At 46.3% G+C, this 16214-nt stretch overlaps 1 protein-coding gene across 1 annotated transcript in view; it reads right to left on the bottom strand.

The window, feature by feature from the left end:
- il1rapl2 (interleukin 1 receptor accessory protein-like 2) overlaps positions 1 to 16214 on the bottom strand; it is a gene marked incomplete at both ends in the record, with an annotated part of 388422 nt that overhangs the window by 65590 nt on the left and 306618 nt on the right. The window contains one exon of the mRNA XM_080008007.1: positions 82 to 156. Within this exon, the coding sequence (XP_079864133.1) occupies positions 82 to 156 (75 nt within the window). The remainder of the gene's footprint in view (positions 1 to 81; positions 157 to 16214) is intronic.

The following is a 16214-nucleotide window of genomic DNA, read 5'->3' as shown; positions in this document are numbered from 1 at the left end:
TTGACGTGCTTTGTTGGAAATGAGCAGGGCAGCCATACGAGGACAAGGAAGTAAACATGGATGAGTGTGTTCTGGTCTTACCTGGTATGACTTCTATCAGCGTGTCTTGTCTCTGGGCAGGGAAGAGCACCCTGGGCGGCTGCGTCGTCTGTAGAGCTGAGAGAGAGAGACAGAGACAAAATGGAGGGTGGGTTGGTCCGTTGTTGTTGTTTTTGTTGCTGTTGGGGGTTCTGAGGTCGATTAGTATTGCTTGTTGTGCAGTATATTCAACACGTTCAGTATGCCCAGCTCCCTATCACAGGGACTGCAATCTATTACTTATAGGACTGATCGACAAATAATGTAATCCAGTCGAAGACTCTGGATTGACGCCGAATGGCAGGGGAAGTGACGTCATCTCGCCCCGGCGCGGGGGTATATGACCACCACCCCACTTCCTCTCATCCTCTTTTCTTACTTTGCGTAAAAAGAATCCTACTCGAGATTCTCAAAAGTCACAGTCACTACTGTTTCACCTTTGGATTCCTAACTAGTAGCCCCATTCGCGACGCCACTCCTTCTAGTGCTAGCCTGGCCCCCATACCACCGACGGTTTCCTTCCCGACGTATATCCCGGAGGAACTGCAGCAGGGGATATCCTGCGGGTCCTGGACAGAGTCGTTGGACTCGGATAAGTCTGATCACGGAGGGAGCCTCCCCAGCTTCCAGGCGGGTTGTTGAGGTGTCCCAGTGAGCGGCCAGCAAGATGAGCCTCTCCGCCAGGGCTGTAACGGAAAAGGAGGTGTCCATGCTGGACACAGTTGTACTCCAGAGCCCGCCACCATGCACGTCTCTCCCGCTGTTCCGTGAGGTGCACGCAAAGCTGGCAAAGAGCTGGGCTAACCCCTTTGCAGGGCAGGCGCCAATGAAGAGGTTCGAGGACTACCGCCGCGTGGCCTAGGCTCAGGGGCTGGGCTACCTGTCCTTCCCTCCAGTGGAGGGAAGGTTGTCTTGCCCCAGGGGAAGGCATAGACCTGGGGAAGAAGCCTACCATAACCTTCAAGGTGGCCAAGCAACAAGGAGAAGGCCTACTTGGTGTTGGGGCACACGGCCTGCACCATCAATTAACAGGACCTGTTCCAGTCCAAGCTGCTGGCAGAATTGGCCAGCTCGGCCACAGTCGAGGAGGAGACACTTGTGGAGCTACAGAAGGCCGTGGACCTCTCCCAATGCCTCCCTCACTGCACTGCCCTATGGGCGCTGGATTGGCCCTACATCGCGCCCTCTGGCTAGGTGTGACCAGGCTCCAGAGCCGGGATAAGCTGCTACTGCTGGATGCTCCGGTGTGCCCCAGACAGACGAACCCAGACGGTGTGCGCTTCGGCGAAGCAATGGGCCCAAGTTCAAGGAGGAAATGAAAAGCAGAGAGGCCCTCGATTTATGGATCCCCGCATGGCCCCCTCTTACAGTAGGGCGGTTAGTGTGTGGTGAAGGCCAGACACAGAAGCGAGACAGCGGCTTCCGCACACCCTCGGCTGCTCATTCCCTGGGGCAGCAGGGAATGAGCACACAACCCCTCAAGCCCCTCAGTAGCACAAAGCACAGTTTGAGTCCAATCACATACAGGGCGCCCAGGCTAGAAGCTCGGGCATAACGGACAGGCAGTTCCGCAGATTGTGTGGACACACGGCCAACCTATCATGCGCAGTGCCGGCACGCCCACAAGGTGCCCTGTCTCAAAACACATGTATGATGTACCCTTGGGTACGCAGAATAAACGGGCATGTGCCCAACCTGGTGCGCACCAGGCCGGCACTGCCGCAATGCACAACTGCCTCAGCACTGTGACCAAGGGCTACTATATGTCATCCAGTTTGCCCGTCTGTGGTCCTAGACAATTGGGCAGAGGTTTTCACCAGAGAGATAAACTGCCTGCAAGAAAAAGGCTGCGATGTGGAAGTTTGGCCGGGCGGAGGTGGACCTGTTTGCATCACGAGGGACGACACATTTCCCATTATTGTTCTCCCTGGGGGGGCGTCTCTAAGCCCTGGAGGCGCTGGCTCACCTATTGCCGGAGGCACCACTCTACACGTTTCCCCCTGTGGCACTCATCTAGCTGTTGCTGAACAGAGTATGGCAGGACAACCTGTCACTGCGGACTGGTGGCTCCCTATTGGCCCCGCCACCCATGGTTTGCCGATCTGTTTGACATCAGTGTGGGTCCCTCGTGAGAGCTCCCCCTCCGATAAGACCTACTCATGCAGGCGCACAGAACGATATGGCACCCAGGTCCAGACATATGCTGCCTCCAGGCCTGATACCTGAGAGGGAGAAGCTCCTAGCATCAAGCCTGTCAGATGTGGTAGGCACCACTATACAGAGCACCATGGCGCCCCCCACTCCCAATACACAGTGAGGTGGCGTATTTTTGCCCAGTGGTATGAGCAACGGGGACGCACCCCCTCCAACTGCCCTATAGGACCAGTATTGGAGTTTCCACAGGGGCTTATCATGGAGGGAAAAGCGGCCTCTACACTTAAGGTCTATCTGGCAGCAATCTCAGCATGTCCTGTAGGCTTGGACGGCTTCATGTCAGGCCGTCACCCATTGGTGTCGCGCTTTATAGCGGGCGCCTGTACCCAGCCCGAATGTCCATAAGCCCTTCTTTGGATTTATTGATAGTCTTACAGGCCGTCTCAGGGCCTCCATTTGAGCCCATGCACACTGCAGACATCAAGACTGTTTCTTTAAATATGTCTTGGCGCTCGCCTCAGCGAAATGAGTAGGTGAGCTGCAGACACTGTCAGTCCACCCATCCTGCATTCAGTTCATGGGTGGAGGAGATAAAGTAGTCATGCATCCTAACGCATCCTTCACTTCAAAGGTCATTATCACCCCGTTTAGGAGTCAGGTCATTGAGTTAACAGCTTTCTCCCCACTGGCTTTTGAGTCGGCGAAGCAAGAGCGGCTTCACACTTAACACTCTCCATGGTTAGATTGTTGAGAGTTGTTTGTGTGCTTCAGAAATGAGGCAAAGGGTAGGCCCCTATACAAGGAGCGATTGGCTCATTGGCTAGTGGAGGCCATAGACCTGGCTTGCAGGAGGCTGTCATTGGAGGCCCAAAGGGCCTGTGTGCACACTCTGCCAGGGGAGTGTCCTCCTCATGGGCCCACTTCGGGGGGGTCTCATGGAGGATATGTTGGGCAGCTTCTTGGACGTTACTAGGTCTGTGTTGCCACATGCCGTGTTTGGCGCACAGACTTGAGTATGCAGGTGCTACAGAAAGTTCGTCTGGGGGGAATGTTATTACCTGGACCTCCCTCTGGGATCACCATACTATTGCATGATGGTATACAGTGCCATGAGTAATAGATTGCAGTCCCCGCGATAGGGAACATCTAGGTTGTGAAGGCAACCATGGTTCCCGGAAAATGGACCGGATCTATTATTGCGCTGCGGTACGGTGTCCTTCCGAGGCGCTCAGCAGCAAAAAACAGGAAGAGAGGAAGTGGGGCTGCTGTTCTATACCCCCGCATGGGGGCGGGACAGAAGTGCAGCTTCATCACTTCCTCTGCCATTCGGTGTGAATGCAGTCTTCGATTGGATTACATATTCTGTCGCTCAGTCCCATGAGTAATAGATCAATAGATCTCCTCCCTTCTCAGGGAACCATGGTTGCCTTTTTAATCTAGAGGTTCTCGCATACGCATCCACTCATCGGTCATCTGTGAAACCTTGTCGACTTCCGGCAATCGAGACTGAATGTTCGTCTACGGTTTGTCTGCACTGTCAAAAAATGTCAAGAAATATGACGGGATCCATACCTTTTCCTTAAAAAAGTAAGATTCAGAGTCTCAATTGTATAACACAGTGTGTGTGCAGGTGACTGGTAGCTGGGTGGCATATGCATTGTTCAAATCAGTCAGACCCGGGGTTTCCAGCAGACATGCAAATAACACATAGCACCATTTGTTCTGACTTTGAGAAATATATAAACTTGTAAAATTTGTGTGTATGGGGGGTGGGGGTGGGGGCAGGGGCTTGAATCTGTGGGTATACAGTAGAAAGCTCCACTTTTGGTAAAAAAAAACCAAAAAACTGGCCTTGTGGGCTTGCTATGGCCTCAGACACAAAAGTTTAAATATACAAATTTTAAATAAAAGCCTTCTCAGTGTTGTGGAAGCGATTGTGAAGATTCAGGGGATGAAAGGTGGCGCCAAGTGTGTGTGTGTGTGTGTGTGTGTGTGTTTTGGGGAGGAGGTGCCCCTGAAGCTCTCTCTCCCCCACTCTCGTTGGAGACAAAAGGCCTAATTTTCGAACCCACCCCAAACTGAGGAGAAGGATGTGCAATCTGCTTCAACGTGTATTAAACTGCACTTCTGTCAATTGGATGAAAGCCACTTGAAGAGCAAACCATTTTGAGAGAGGTACCGTCTTTTAAAGAGAGGGAGGGGTGAAGAAACAGACAGAGCATAAGAATGACAGGAGAAATCGACTGGATGTATGTGAGGGTTGGAGAACGGTTGGGCAACCAGAGAAAGAGAAAGGGAGTGGTGGGTTTGTGAGAGAGAGAGAGAGAGAGAGAGAGAGAGAGAGAGAGAGAGTGAGAGAGAGAGCAAGTGGAGAATGAAGGAAGTATAGAACGAGGACGAGAAAGAAAGGGGGAGATGGAGGAGAACGATGGAAAAGAGAGAGAGAGGGACTCGTTAGAGGCAAGCTCCCAGACAGCCTGAGATGATTCTCAGACTACAAGGATCCAGACCTCCCCTCTCTTTCTTTCTTTCTTTTCCTTCTCTCCTGCTTCTCCATCCCATCCCCCTCATACAGTACACCTTCTGTCTAACCCAATCTTCCCCAAATCACTCCATAAACTCCTCCGTTGTTCTACACATCTCTCTAGTTTTATCTGTACGTGCGTCACACGCCTCGCCTCTCCAGCTACTCTCTCTCTCTCTCTCTCTCTCTCTCTCTCTCTCTCTCTCTCTCTCTCTCTGACAAGAGTGATAGTTTCATTTGCATTCTGAAGTTTCCGCTGTGCCCTTCCAAGATTAATGAGACAGCGCTTCACCCAGACCTCTGCCCAATCTCTGCCTCTCCTCTCTGTCCTTCTTTCTTCTCTCGCATTCCGTCTCCGTTTCCTCTCCTCTCTCTCTCTCTCTCGCTCTCTCTCTATCTCTCTCTCTCTCTCTCATTTTTATTGTTATCTCTTACCTGCCTGACGCTTACCTACCTAAGTCTCTTGTGCGTGGGAAGTTACACGGTGTGCCGAGAGTACACTACAGTTGTCAATAAAAAAGACAAGGTAGAATATTCTCTATCATTTCGGCTGGAGAAAGTTTCTCTGTGGGAGGAAAAAAAGACTTGTGTTGATTGCTTTCGTCTGGGTGTCTGTGTTCCAAGTTCAAGAATTCCAATTGTTACATGTCAAATGCAGAGTGACAATACAGCGGCCATTAAACACACACACACACACACACACACACACACACACACACACACACACACACACACACACACACACACACACACACACACACACACACACACACACACACACACACACACACACACACACACACACACACTTATATATACAGGTACATTCCCACAGACTCACCACAGGCACACCAAACACCACCAGCGCTTGCTCTGAACACACCCCCAGCACCCTCCTGGTTACACCTATCTCCTTTCCTCCCTCATTTACTGCCATAACTATGACAGGAAGAGGCCACGTGACCAGTTGTAGTTCTAGTTTTCCTCAACCAAATTAACTCTGTTTTGTCGATACATGTTTCTGTTTATGTTTTCCCATGTTCATGTTGTTGGTTCCGTGTTTCTTTGTCTGGTGATTCTCCCCCTCTTCGAGCAGTGATTGGTTCTCCTATACATGTCACATTGGTGGCGGGTCTGTGACACCAGAAATTGTGCTCTCGTCGTTCCCACAGGTCGTCCACAGGACAGAGTTATTGCAGCAGTTGTTGTTGATTAAAGAATCAATAAAGAGTTGCATTGCACGTTGAGAAGTTGAACTCCACTTGCAGACTAACTCTGTGCTGCTTGCAATGGCATACAAATACTCTGTGTTGTATGCCCAGCATTCTGACAGCACAGGTAAAAAAAAAAAAGAAACACATTGGTGTGTTTCTTTTTTAATTTTTTTTTTTCAGTCAGCGAGAAACATGTCCACAAAAACACACACGCACACGCATTAGTTGCTCAACTCCAGAAAAGTTCAAATGTCTTTGCGTGTGTGTGGGTTTCACTCACGCGAGCAGCTAAGTGTGTGGGGAGGTCATGTGATAAGTTCACAGTCCTCAGCACGACAACGGTGTCATGTAAGAAGAACACAAGGAGCTTTTCCAAGTGGGTTCAAACAAAGGAACCCTCAACAAGGAAAAATTAATGCTTTCTACACACACACACACACACACAAACACACACACACACACCCGACCCCCGCAATCTTCTTTCCACAAGCAATTATGAGGAGTTGGCAGCAGACATATTCAGTGGGTTGACGGTCGGGGAAATTAACTTGCAAAGGTCAAATCTGACATGGGAAGAACTGTACGCTACCGCAGTTCAGTTCTGAGAGGCGGTGAGTGATGCAAGTCGTATCCGTGTTTAGTGGCCAGTGTTGCCTTCATTAGTGGAGCGTACAGCTCTGTCCAAGCTTTCCCACAATTCATCTCCTGTCGTTCTGTTACTCTCTGTGTCCCTTCAGTTATATTGTCCCCACAGCGCATATATATATATATATATATATATATATATATGCGCTTTATACTGTATATATATATATATATATATATATGCGCTGTATACTGTATATATATATATATATATATATATATATATATATATATATATATATATATATATAAATTAATTTTTTTGACCACATGACCACTCATGACCTTTAAGTGAGTTAGTTTAAGTGAGTCTCACAATGGAGTACACCTCCTGGCATGATAGCATTTGAGGCAATATTCAGGGGCTGCATTTTTGTCATGACCACAACACTTTGAACTGCTTAAACTGGCTGTGGAACAACAGAGCCAGACAGAGAGACATTTTGTTGATGAGTTTTAATCAGGCTTGTTGCTCCTGCCAAGCATCACCGCCAGTTTAGTAAAGTGACGTTTATTGCGTCTTTAGAACAGTGATATTTAAAGTCGGGTCGGCACAAAGCCAGGGCAGTCTGTGAAAGGTTTTAAAGAAATTTTAATTCATAAAAACTTTTTAAATATATATTTTTTGTGTCCTTTGAAGGGTACATCTTCAATTTTTTTTAAATAGAATGTTTTAATGCAACATATACTAATGTAATTATCTAACAAATCCCGCCATGTGCACCTCCTCTACCTCTACGTCTCTACAGTGGTTATGTCACTAGCAAATTAAAGAAATGACCAGCAACAGCGAACTGCACTGTAAAGTTGACGTCTAAATTAAATAATTTAAAAAATAAACCGAATAAAAAAATAGACCGAAAACAGATCACCGTGTTATACTTGACAAAACCTAGTGACGGAGCACCAAAATAGGTGACAGCGCACCTGCACATTGACAACATTATTCATGTCTGCGCATAGGCCTTATAAACACAAAACACAAGCGTGTAGGTTGATTATTAGTCAAATGAATAATAAATTCGTTGTACTTACATCATAGGTGCACTCTCAGGGCTTAGTCACCTCTTTCTCAGTGAAACAAATACTAGTGCTTGCTATCTCGTCTTAAAGAAACTGCCTATTTTGGCAACTTTGCTTGTTTATATACATTTTCTAAGACTACATATTGCTTCTGTCTGTCTGTCTGTCTGTCTGTCTGTCTGTCAATCTATCTATCTATCTCTCTGTCTGTCTGTCTGTCTGTCTGTCTGTCTGTCTGTCTGTCTGTCTGTCTTCGCATTCTCGCTGGGAAAGGTGGACCCCACCACCAACAATGGAAGCAGCGTATAGAGGAGCACATGCAAAATACAAATACATTGAAAGCTAAAATCTCACGAAAATATGGAATTTTTCAACAATATTATCTTAAAGGTGGTTGGGAATGGAATTTAATGGAATAAGTGAAAACAGTGGTTGCTTAGAAAGGCAATAAGCAGGTTTGATTAATATAACATACAGTAAAGTCATATTAATATTTATACCAGTTATTGAAATTTTCCCTCTTTCATATTCAAGATGAAGACTTGCAGTAATTTGGCGGTGATCATCAGCAAACCGACTCCAAACTACCCTCCAAACACCCTTTCTGCCATTGTTCCCTCCCTCACTTTCTTTCTCTTCATCTCCATCAGTCGGGTTTTATATAAGAGCATGCTTAAACGGACGCTGATTTCAATACTCGCATCCTTTCATCTCTGTCTCCCTTCCTCTACTTTCTCCATCTTCCTGTCATGGAACACCTCCCCCTTCCTGTTCTTTCTTTCTTTTTCTTGTTCCGCCTCTGTCTCACCATGCTCTCTCTCTCTCTCTTGCGTGTGCGCCTATCAGTTTGTTTTTCTCGGCGTTGAAAGAGAGACGAGAATCTTGAAAGAGATAGAGAGCCGTACGGGGGTGTTAAGATATCCCGCAATTTTCCGCCTATTTAAGGATCTTACAAATATTTTTCCACCGATCGTGGTTAGTTAGGCCACTGTCACTACAACAGCAGTACATACACACACTGTGTGTGTCTCTTTGCGTGTGCGTGTGTGTGTGTGTGTGTGTGCGTGTGTGTGTGTGTGTGTGTCTGTTTGTGTGTGCATGTGTGTGTGTGTGCATGTAGGTATGTGTGTGTGTCTGTGTGTGTGTGCGTGTGTGTGTGTGCGTGTGTGGGTGTGTGTGTGTGTGTTTGTGTGTGTGTGTGTGTAGGCTGGTATAGTAGGTGTTAGGCAGGCACGTGAGAATGAATTTCCACTGAAAGATAAGAGAATGTGCACAGAAAACCGCACAGGCCGCGGGTACATATACGAGGGAAGTGCACGTGTAAGAGCTTGCGCATGTGCACGTGTAAGAGCTGCGATGGTCTGTGCTTCCAGCGGGGAAAGCGTTTCTTATTCAAGATACTGCGAGACGAAGCAAACTTGACACGAGCATTTTCGGCCATGACTCTGTGAATAAGAAACACAGAAACAAAAACAAAGAGGATGTTTCAGCTAAATCCTCTTTGGTTCAGAACGGAGCGGCTGGTTGAGAAGAGGTCTGAATGCCAAGGATGGGCGAAGGGGATTGCGAGTCGTCCGCAGTGCATTCACCGTAATCCGCCGCAGAATGAAATAAGCCCTTCGATGCGACCCCGGTGCTCGCCTCCGCCCAGGAGGCCGAGGAGACCATGGAGTGCACGTCTGCACGCGCGCCACAGATCATTATCATGGCCAGAGCATCTGCTCTGGATACGGAGCCCCGCCAGAGGGGACGGCCCGACGGGGGGAGGGGGAAACAAGCGCTCCCGTCCCCCTAACCTCTCACATAGAGTTTAACGACCAAGGGGCACAGATGAACAACAGAGGACCTCCGCAGAGGGGTGAGGCAGCGATGGAGGGAGTACGGAAAAAAACGACATGACACGGAGCTCCGCACCGTGTCCAACGCTGTCAAAACCTGCAGATTTGAACGTATTTAAATACATGCTTCCGTCCCACTCAAACGAAAGGCCAATTCGATCAGGAAGAGAACCTCCCTTCAGGGAGCAGATCTCCAGATTTTCCCTTGATCAAAATTCAAATTTAAATCTCGGTGTCACAGAGAGGAAATGAGAGATTAACTAAAGCTCGCTCACTGACCCAAAAGGACACATCCCAGACCTGGCGGGCAGTTCAGAGAGGTCCCCTCACACAAGTCGTCTTGGGTCATCTCACTCTCCGTACTCACTCGCTGGAGGTGTGTAGAAGGTGACAATGGAAACATGCTTGAGTGAAGGATGGCGGGAAAATGCCAGCGAGATGGCATTTGATAAAAAAAAGCTGGAAATGATAAAAAGGCGAATGCCAAATGGGCATATAATAAAAAATTAAAACACAAGGAGAAGGGAATTAGTATATTGTACCGTTCCTGCCCAGCGACCAAGCTGCGACCTAGCGAGCCTCATGCTCTGTGTGTGGTGTGATGGTGGTTAGTGGCTCTAATTGGGTGATTTGAATCAGGAAGGGGACTCTTCGTGAAACCACATGTGGTCTTAACTATTAAGAGCACTCTCGGCTTAGTGACACACACACACACGCACGCACGCACGCACGCATGCACGCGCACACACACGCACACACACACACACACACACACACACACACACACACACACACATACACACACACACCGGCTCTAGTGCAGGAGCTAGGGAAAAGTCAACCACCCATGGAGATTTAGCTAATTATCTTTTTTGCTATCTGCAGGCTATGGAACAATATCTGTCCCTCTTTCTTTCTCCATCCGTTCTGTATCTCCCCCTCAACCCTCCTCCCACCTCCCCTATCTCTCTCTCTCTCTCTCTCTCTCTCTCTCTCTCTCTCTCTCTCTCTCTCTCTGTCTTGTACAGGACAAAAGGGGAAATCGACTTCTCTTTCTCCCTGCTCTTGTCCATATTATTTCTTTTGTTTTATTTTCTAACTTCGTCTTGGAGGATTTCGATTAGTGCCATACAACTATACCCTCTTGGAGTCCAGATTTACACCCTCAATTGTTGCTCAAATGTAAACTACCCCTCTTGAGAATGATTTAGTTTTGGCATTTTACACGCGAGCGTGATTCCAAAGGTTTCGGCCTCAAACTGTCTCTTCAGAAACCAACACCTTTCAACACCTTCCGTTGCTTAAATGTCACGCTGGATATTTCCTTGGTTTTAATACCTGCTTATTATATTCCCTGCTTTTCAGTGGTGCCTGCAAAAAGCTGACGGATTTTCGAGTTTCGTTTTGCCAAATTCTACACTGCGCCCGCACTTGCTGGACGCAAGCTCTGTGAGGTACTAAGTACTGGAGGTAAGTTATGGTAAAGTTTCATTTAGATGTATATTTAATACAACACAGACAATTAATTCTATTATATAATTATAGAACCCAGAACCGCGATTGTGGCGCCGCCCCTTGCGGCCGCCTGCGCGAGCACCGCGTGTCGATTACGCACATTTGAGTATTTTTCGTATTTTTCAAGCTTATAGAGCTTATTGTGCGTAATCACATGACATGACATTTCACTGCATATATGTATGACCGTATGTGTATGTATGTGACAAATAATCTCTTGAACTTGAACTTGAACTTGAATTATGGAGGTTAGAGCATCCTGTGTGAAAACCCTGTAACCTTGCAAAATTTTCCAGAAAGGTGAATTGAGCCAAAAGTGTTGATTGTGATGACAAATGCATATTTGACATGATACCGGAAGCAGACGCTTGTGCGTGCACGGGTGTGTGTGTGTGTCTGTGCATGTGTGAGTCTATGTGTGCATGTGTCTCTGTGCGTGTGGAGGTGTATCTGCTGCAAGGTGATAAGACTTTCAATAATGAGCTTGTTCATAAGTGTCATCAGTCAAGGTGCTGTCAGTGTCTGGGCCATATTCGATCATTGATATACTTTCCATTAATCCACACCCACATTAGCGGAGAGAGAGTGAGAAGGAAAGTAAGAGAGAGCAAGGGAAAGAAAGATGATTTGAGTATTCAATAAATGAACAATGCTAATGGTAGGGCATTGCCAAGACAGTGACAAATATCTCTCTCTCTCGCTCTCTCTCCCTCACTGCCTCACTCACTCACTGCCTCACTCACTCACTCACTCACTCACTCACTCACTCACTCGCTCGCTCGCTCGCTCACTCACTCACTCACCCACTCACTCACTCACTCACTCACTCACTCACTCACTCACTCACTCACTCACTCACTGCCTCACTCACTCACTCACTCACTCACTCACTCACTCACTCACACACACACACACACACACACACACACACACACACACACCGTCAAGGCTGTACTCCATAATTTCATTAAACATTTACATTCCAAGAAAAAAAAAATATTTTTATTGAATATTGCAATATTTTGCATTTTCTCACCTGATTCAAGGAGTGAACCAGAGAGTTATTCATATTCCACTGGCCAGCTAGACGGACATCACAAGCATTCAGCTCTCAGCAAAGTAAAGACGGTAGAGATGAGGTAACAAGGTAACTGTAGATGTAACACACACACACACACACACACACACACACACACACACACACACACATTAACGTGCCCACTGATCGATGACTTCCGTCCCCTGGCCCAGTAACAACCTTGCTGTGATGCATGTTGGGTAATTATTCGCAACCCCTACACATTTAACAAGACGCGTGCCCCTGACATCAATTACATTAAATTCTCTTTTGCTGCACAATGTTATATTCATCCGTCATCCTGCGATATAATTTCTGTTACATGCATGCACACACCCGGCCAACCAGCAGGGGGTGGGCCTTGTTAAACTGTGGCATTCAAATGTCTTACAAAGTTCTACACTTTAAACGGGCAACCCCCCCACACCCTCCCATTGGCAGTTTGCCCAGAGCGGCCACACACACGGCAACAATATTTACTGTCACTTTACTGTCCAATACAGACACTGTTATGATGTGGTCACGGTTTTATTTGGGAATATTTTGTCACATAGAGAGAGAGATAAACAGATGCCTAATTTATCTCCAGGGGGAAATGATGGACGTACAATATGTGTAGCTTTTACCTTTTATAGAAAATGTCTGTGAATGTGATCTTTCCACCCAGAATTCCAAAGAGCACCTGGGTTAATTTAGACTGGTGCACGCCAGTTCAAAATTCAAGACTTTCTACGCCATTTTAATGGTGCCCGTTCAACATGTAAGACTTTCTAGAAGACATTTTAATGTCACAGTTTAACAAAATGTCAGTGATTCAGTCCCGTGCTCAGCAGTGCTCAAACAGTGGTGTTTATGTGGACTGCCAGACGCTGCCAGACGCTGCCCTTGCTGCACGGGGGTCTCCTCCTGGCGCGTGCGTGCGTGACGTTGGAGACAACGTCACAGGCACTCAGCGCTTCGTACATCTATCTGGAGAGGCTTGACAGGCATGTACCCGACATCATTATCCACATATTGGATAATGATGTCACAAATCGCCCCGCCTAGTGGAATTGGATGATGTCACAAAGCGGCCCAGCCGCACAGAGCGACTCGCCGTGCGTTATTCAGAGTTTATAAATATTAAAGGTGTCCCGTGTCCAAATTGCAAAAAAAGAAAGCAAAGCATACTGGCCTAACAAGAAGCGCAGGTTACAGCAGCGCAATGATTTTAACTGAGGACTAAATCAGAAGCAGAACGCTGAAGGAAATACAACAAAGTCACCTTTTTGAATAAAGATTTGTATAACAAAAATAAATATTGAGAAATGATCCGGCGACATAATTCAGCTCGACAGAATTCTGGATGAAAACATTGCATTCACAAAACAGAAGCAAGAAAACCAAACACATTTACTGTAGAAAGCTGCTCCAGTCCCGCAGAGTGAAAGACATTGTTTTATTTCATGGTCAAAGGGTGCACCGGCTGTGATAATCATGTCACTTCTTTCACAAACAGACATAAACTTGACATTTGTACCCTTACAAAAAAATAAAAAACAGCATCCAGTCGCTTAAAGTAGTACATTTATTGGTGGCCTTTAAGTGTATCCTTGGTCTAGACCGATTGAGAAACATTTGTTTAGGTGGTTTGCTGCAGAATTGCAGTTAAACAAATAGCTGTAGCATCTCATGGACAAGGAATGGCCAGCAAGTTTTATTTATCCCAAATAGCTTGATGATAGTTATATTTTTTGAATCCCAGGGGGGACTGTTTGGAACACAAAGGCTTACCCTCACAAATGTGCCTAGATGGAAATGGTGCCACCGAGGATGTATTAACCGTGTCAGTGGCAGTAGTCACTGGGCAGGCATGTACGTGTCGAGGGCAGGGTCCAAGGATGGATGGTAGCCACCAAGGAAGCCCATATGCAACTGGTAGCACTGAGCATGCATAAATTGTGGCAGCGGGTTTCGTCCGTGGACAGGCCTGTAGAGTATTGGTATGTTATGGTATGGTATGGTATGGTATGGTATGGTATGGTGTGTTATGGTATGGTATGGTGTGTTATGGTATGGTATGGTGTGTTATGGTATGGTATGGTATGGTATGGTATGGTATGGTATGGTATGGTATGGTATGGTGTGGACGGTATGGTGTGTTATGGTATGGTATGGTATGGTATGGTATGGTATGGTATGGTATGGTATGGTATGGTGTGGATGGTATGGTGTGTTATGGTATGGTATGGTGTGGTATGGTATGGTATGGTATGGTGTGGATGGTATGGTGTGTTATGGTATGGTATGGTGTGTTATGGTATGGTATGGTATGGTATGGTATGGTATGGTATGGTATGGTATGGCATGGTATGGTATGGTATGGTATGGTATGGTATGGTATGGTATGGTGTGGACGGTATGGTGTGTTATGGTATGGTATGGTATGGTATGGTATGGTATGGTATGGTATGGTGTGGACGGTATGGTGTGTTATGGTATGGTATGGTATGGTATGGTATGGTATGGTATGGTATGGTATGGTATGGTATGGTATGGTGTGGGTGGTATGGTATGGTGTGTTATGGTATGGTATGGTATGGTATGGTATGGTATGGTATGGTATGGTATGGTATGGTATGGTATGGTATGGTGTGGATGGTATGGTGTGTTATGGTATGGTATGGTATGGTGTGGTATGGTATGGTATGGTATGGTATGGTATGGTATGGTGTGGATGGTATGGTGTGTTATGGTATGGTGTGGTATGGTATGGTATGGTATGGTGTGGATGGTATGGTGTGGTATGGTATGGTATGGTATGGTTTGGTGTGGTATGGTATGGTATGGTATGGTATGGTATGGTATGGTATGGTATGGTATGGTATGGTATGGTATGGTGTGGATGGTATGGTGTGTTATGGTATGGTATGGTGTGGTATGGTGTGGATGGTATGGTGTGTTATGGTATGGTATGGTGTGGTATGGTGTGGATGGTATGGTGTGTTATGGTATGGTATGGTGTGGTATGGTATGGTATGGTATGGTATGGTGTGGTATGGTATGGTTTGGTGTGGAGAGCCATTTAATACAAAACCTCACCCAGACTATCCAGTAACCAGACACCACCTACCCAGTCATCCTTGTGACCTAGTCGACAGCGCGCTCTAACCAACTGGACACCGAGGGCTACCCAGTCGACAGAGTGTGTACCCAACAGCGCTGCTCAGACGCCCCTCTCTTCAAACTGAACAAGGTGGGTAATAGTTTGCCCTTTGCGGAGAAGAAAGAACGTGTTTACGCACAATTTGAATATGCGTACCTCAATGAAAGTTTTGCTTTGTTTGTTATTTTTATTTGCTCAATGTCATTCAAACGACATACAACGATATTTTGAAGAACCTCACCGAACTTTACTAGACACCCAAAACGCTTACAACGAGAAATATAAATAATCTGGAACATGGCCACTGTCTACTGTTCTAGTGACGATGTCTGGCGTTTTCAACTCTAAGTTAAGGTTTTTAATTGTTCTTTAAATAGGAATAACAACATCTGGCCATCCACATTCTCTCTTCCTCGAGGGTCGGCTTCAGTAATTTTGTACGCTCAGCTCTGAAAATGTTAATTCTGAGGAAACACACTTTTGTTTATCAGTAATAAATCCCAGAGCAGACATCTATGCAGGTACTTGATTCAATCTGTTTACCATATTTCCCCTATATTGTAAATATTTCAGCAGTCTGTTTGCTGAAAGTGGATGTATGTAGATGTATGTTTTGGAAATAATTATTAAAATGGAAAAAAATAATAAAAGTTTTATGAGTCAAAGTGTAAAAAATAAATTGCAAGGTGAATAAGAAAACTAATTTCAGTCCATGGGAGTTTCATCAGTGCAAGAGAGCAATGGGCATGTTCGGAAGAGCCGGTTTACGTCACATCTGCACTGAACCTCAGATTCATATGGGAAAATAGATGGGATAACACTACTCCATGTACTGTGAGGATCTGTAGAACTGCACAGATATCTGCAAGTCGGTGTTCGCTGAACACAGCCATCACAACAGGCAACACCCCATTAAAAGCACAGGGCAGGTGTTGTCAATCACAGTCAATGCAGTCTTATTGGTTAATAACCATGTGACTCCTACAGCAAGTAGCTCCTA

The sequence above is a fragment of the Zeus faber genome (assembly GCF_960531495.2).
Source record: "Zeus faber genome assembly, chromosome: 10".
Taxonomy (NCBI): Eukaryota; Metazoa; Chordata; class Actinopteri; order Zeiformes; family Zeidae; genus Zeus; species Zeus faber.
The sequence above is the reverse complement of the archived record's forward strand: the minus strand, read 5'-3'. Positions and strand labels throughout refer to the sequence as shown.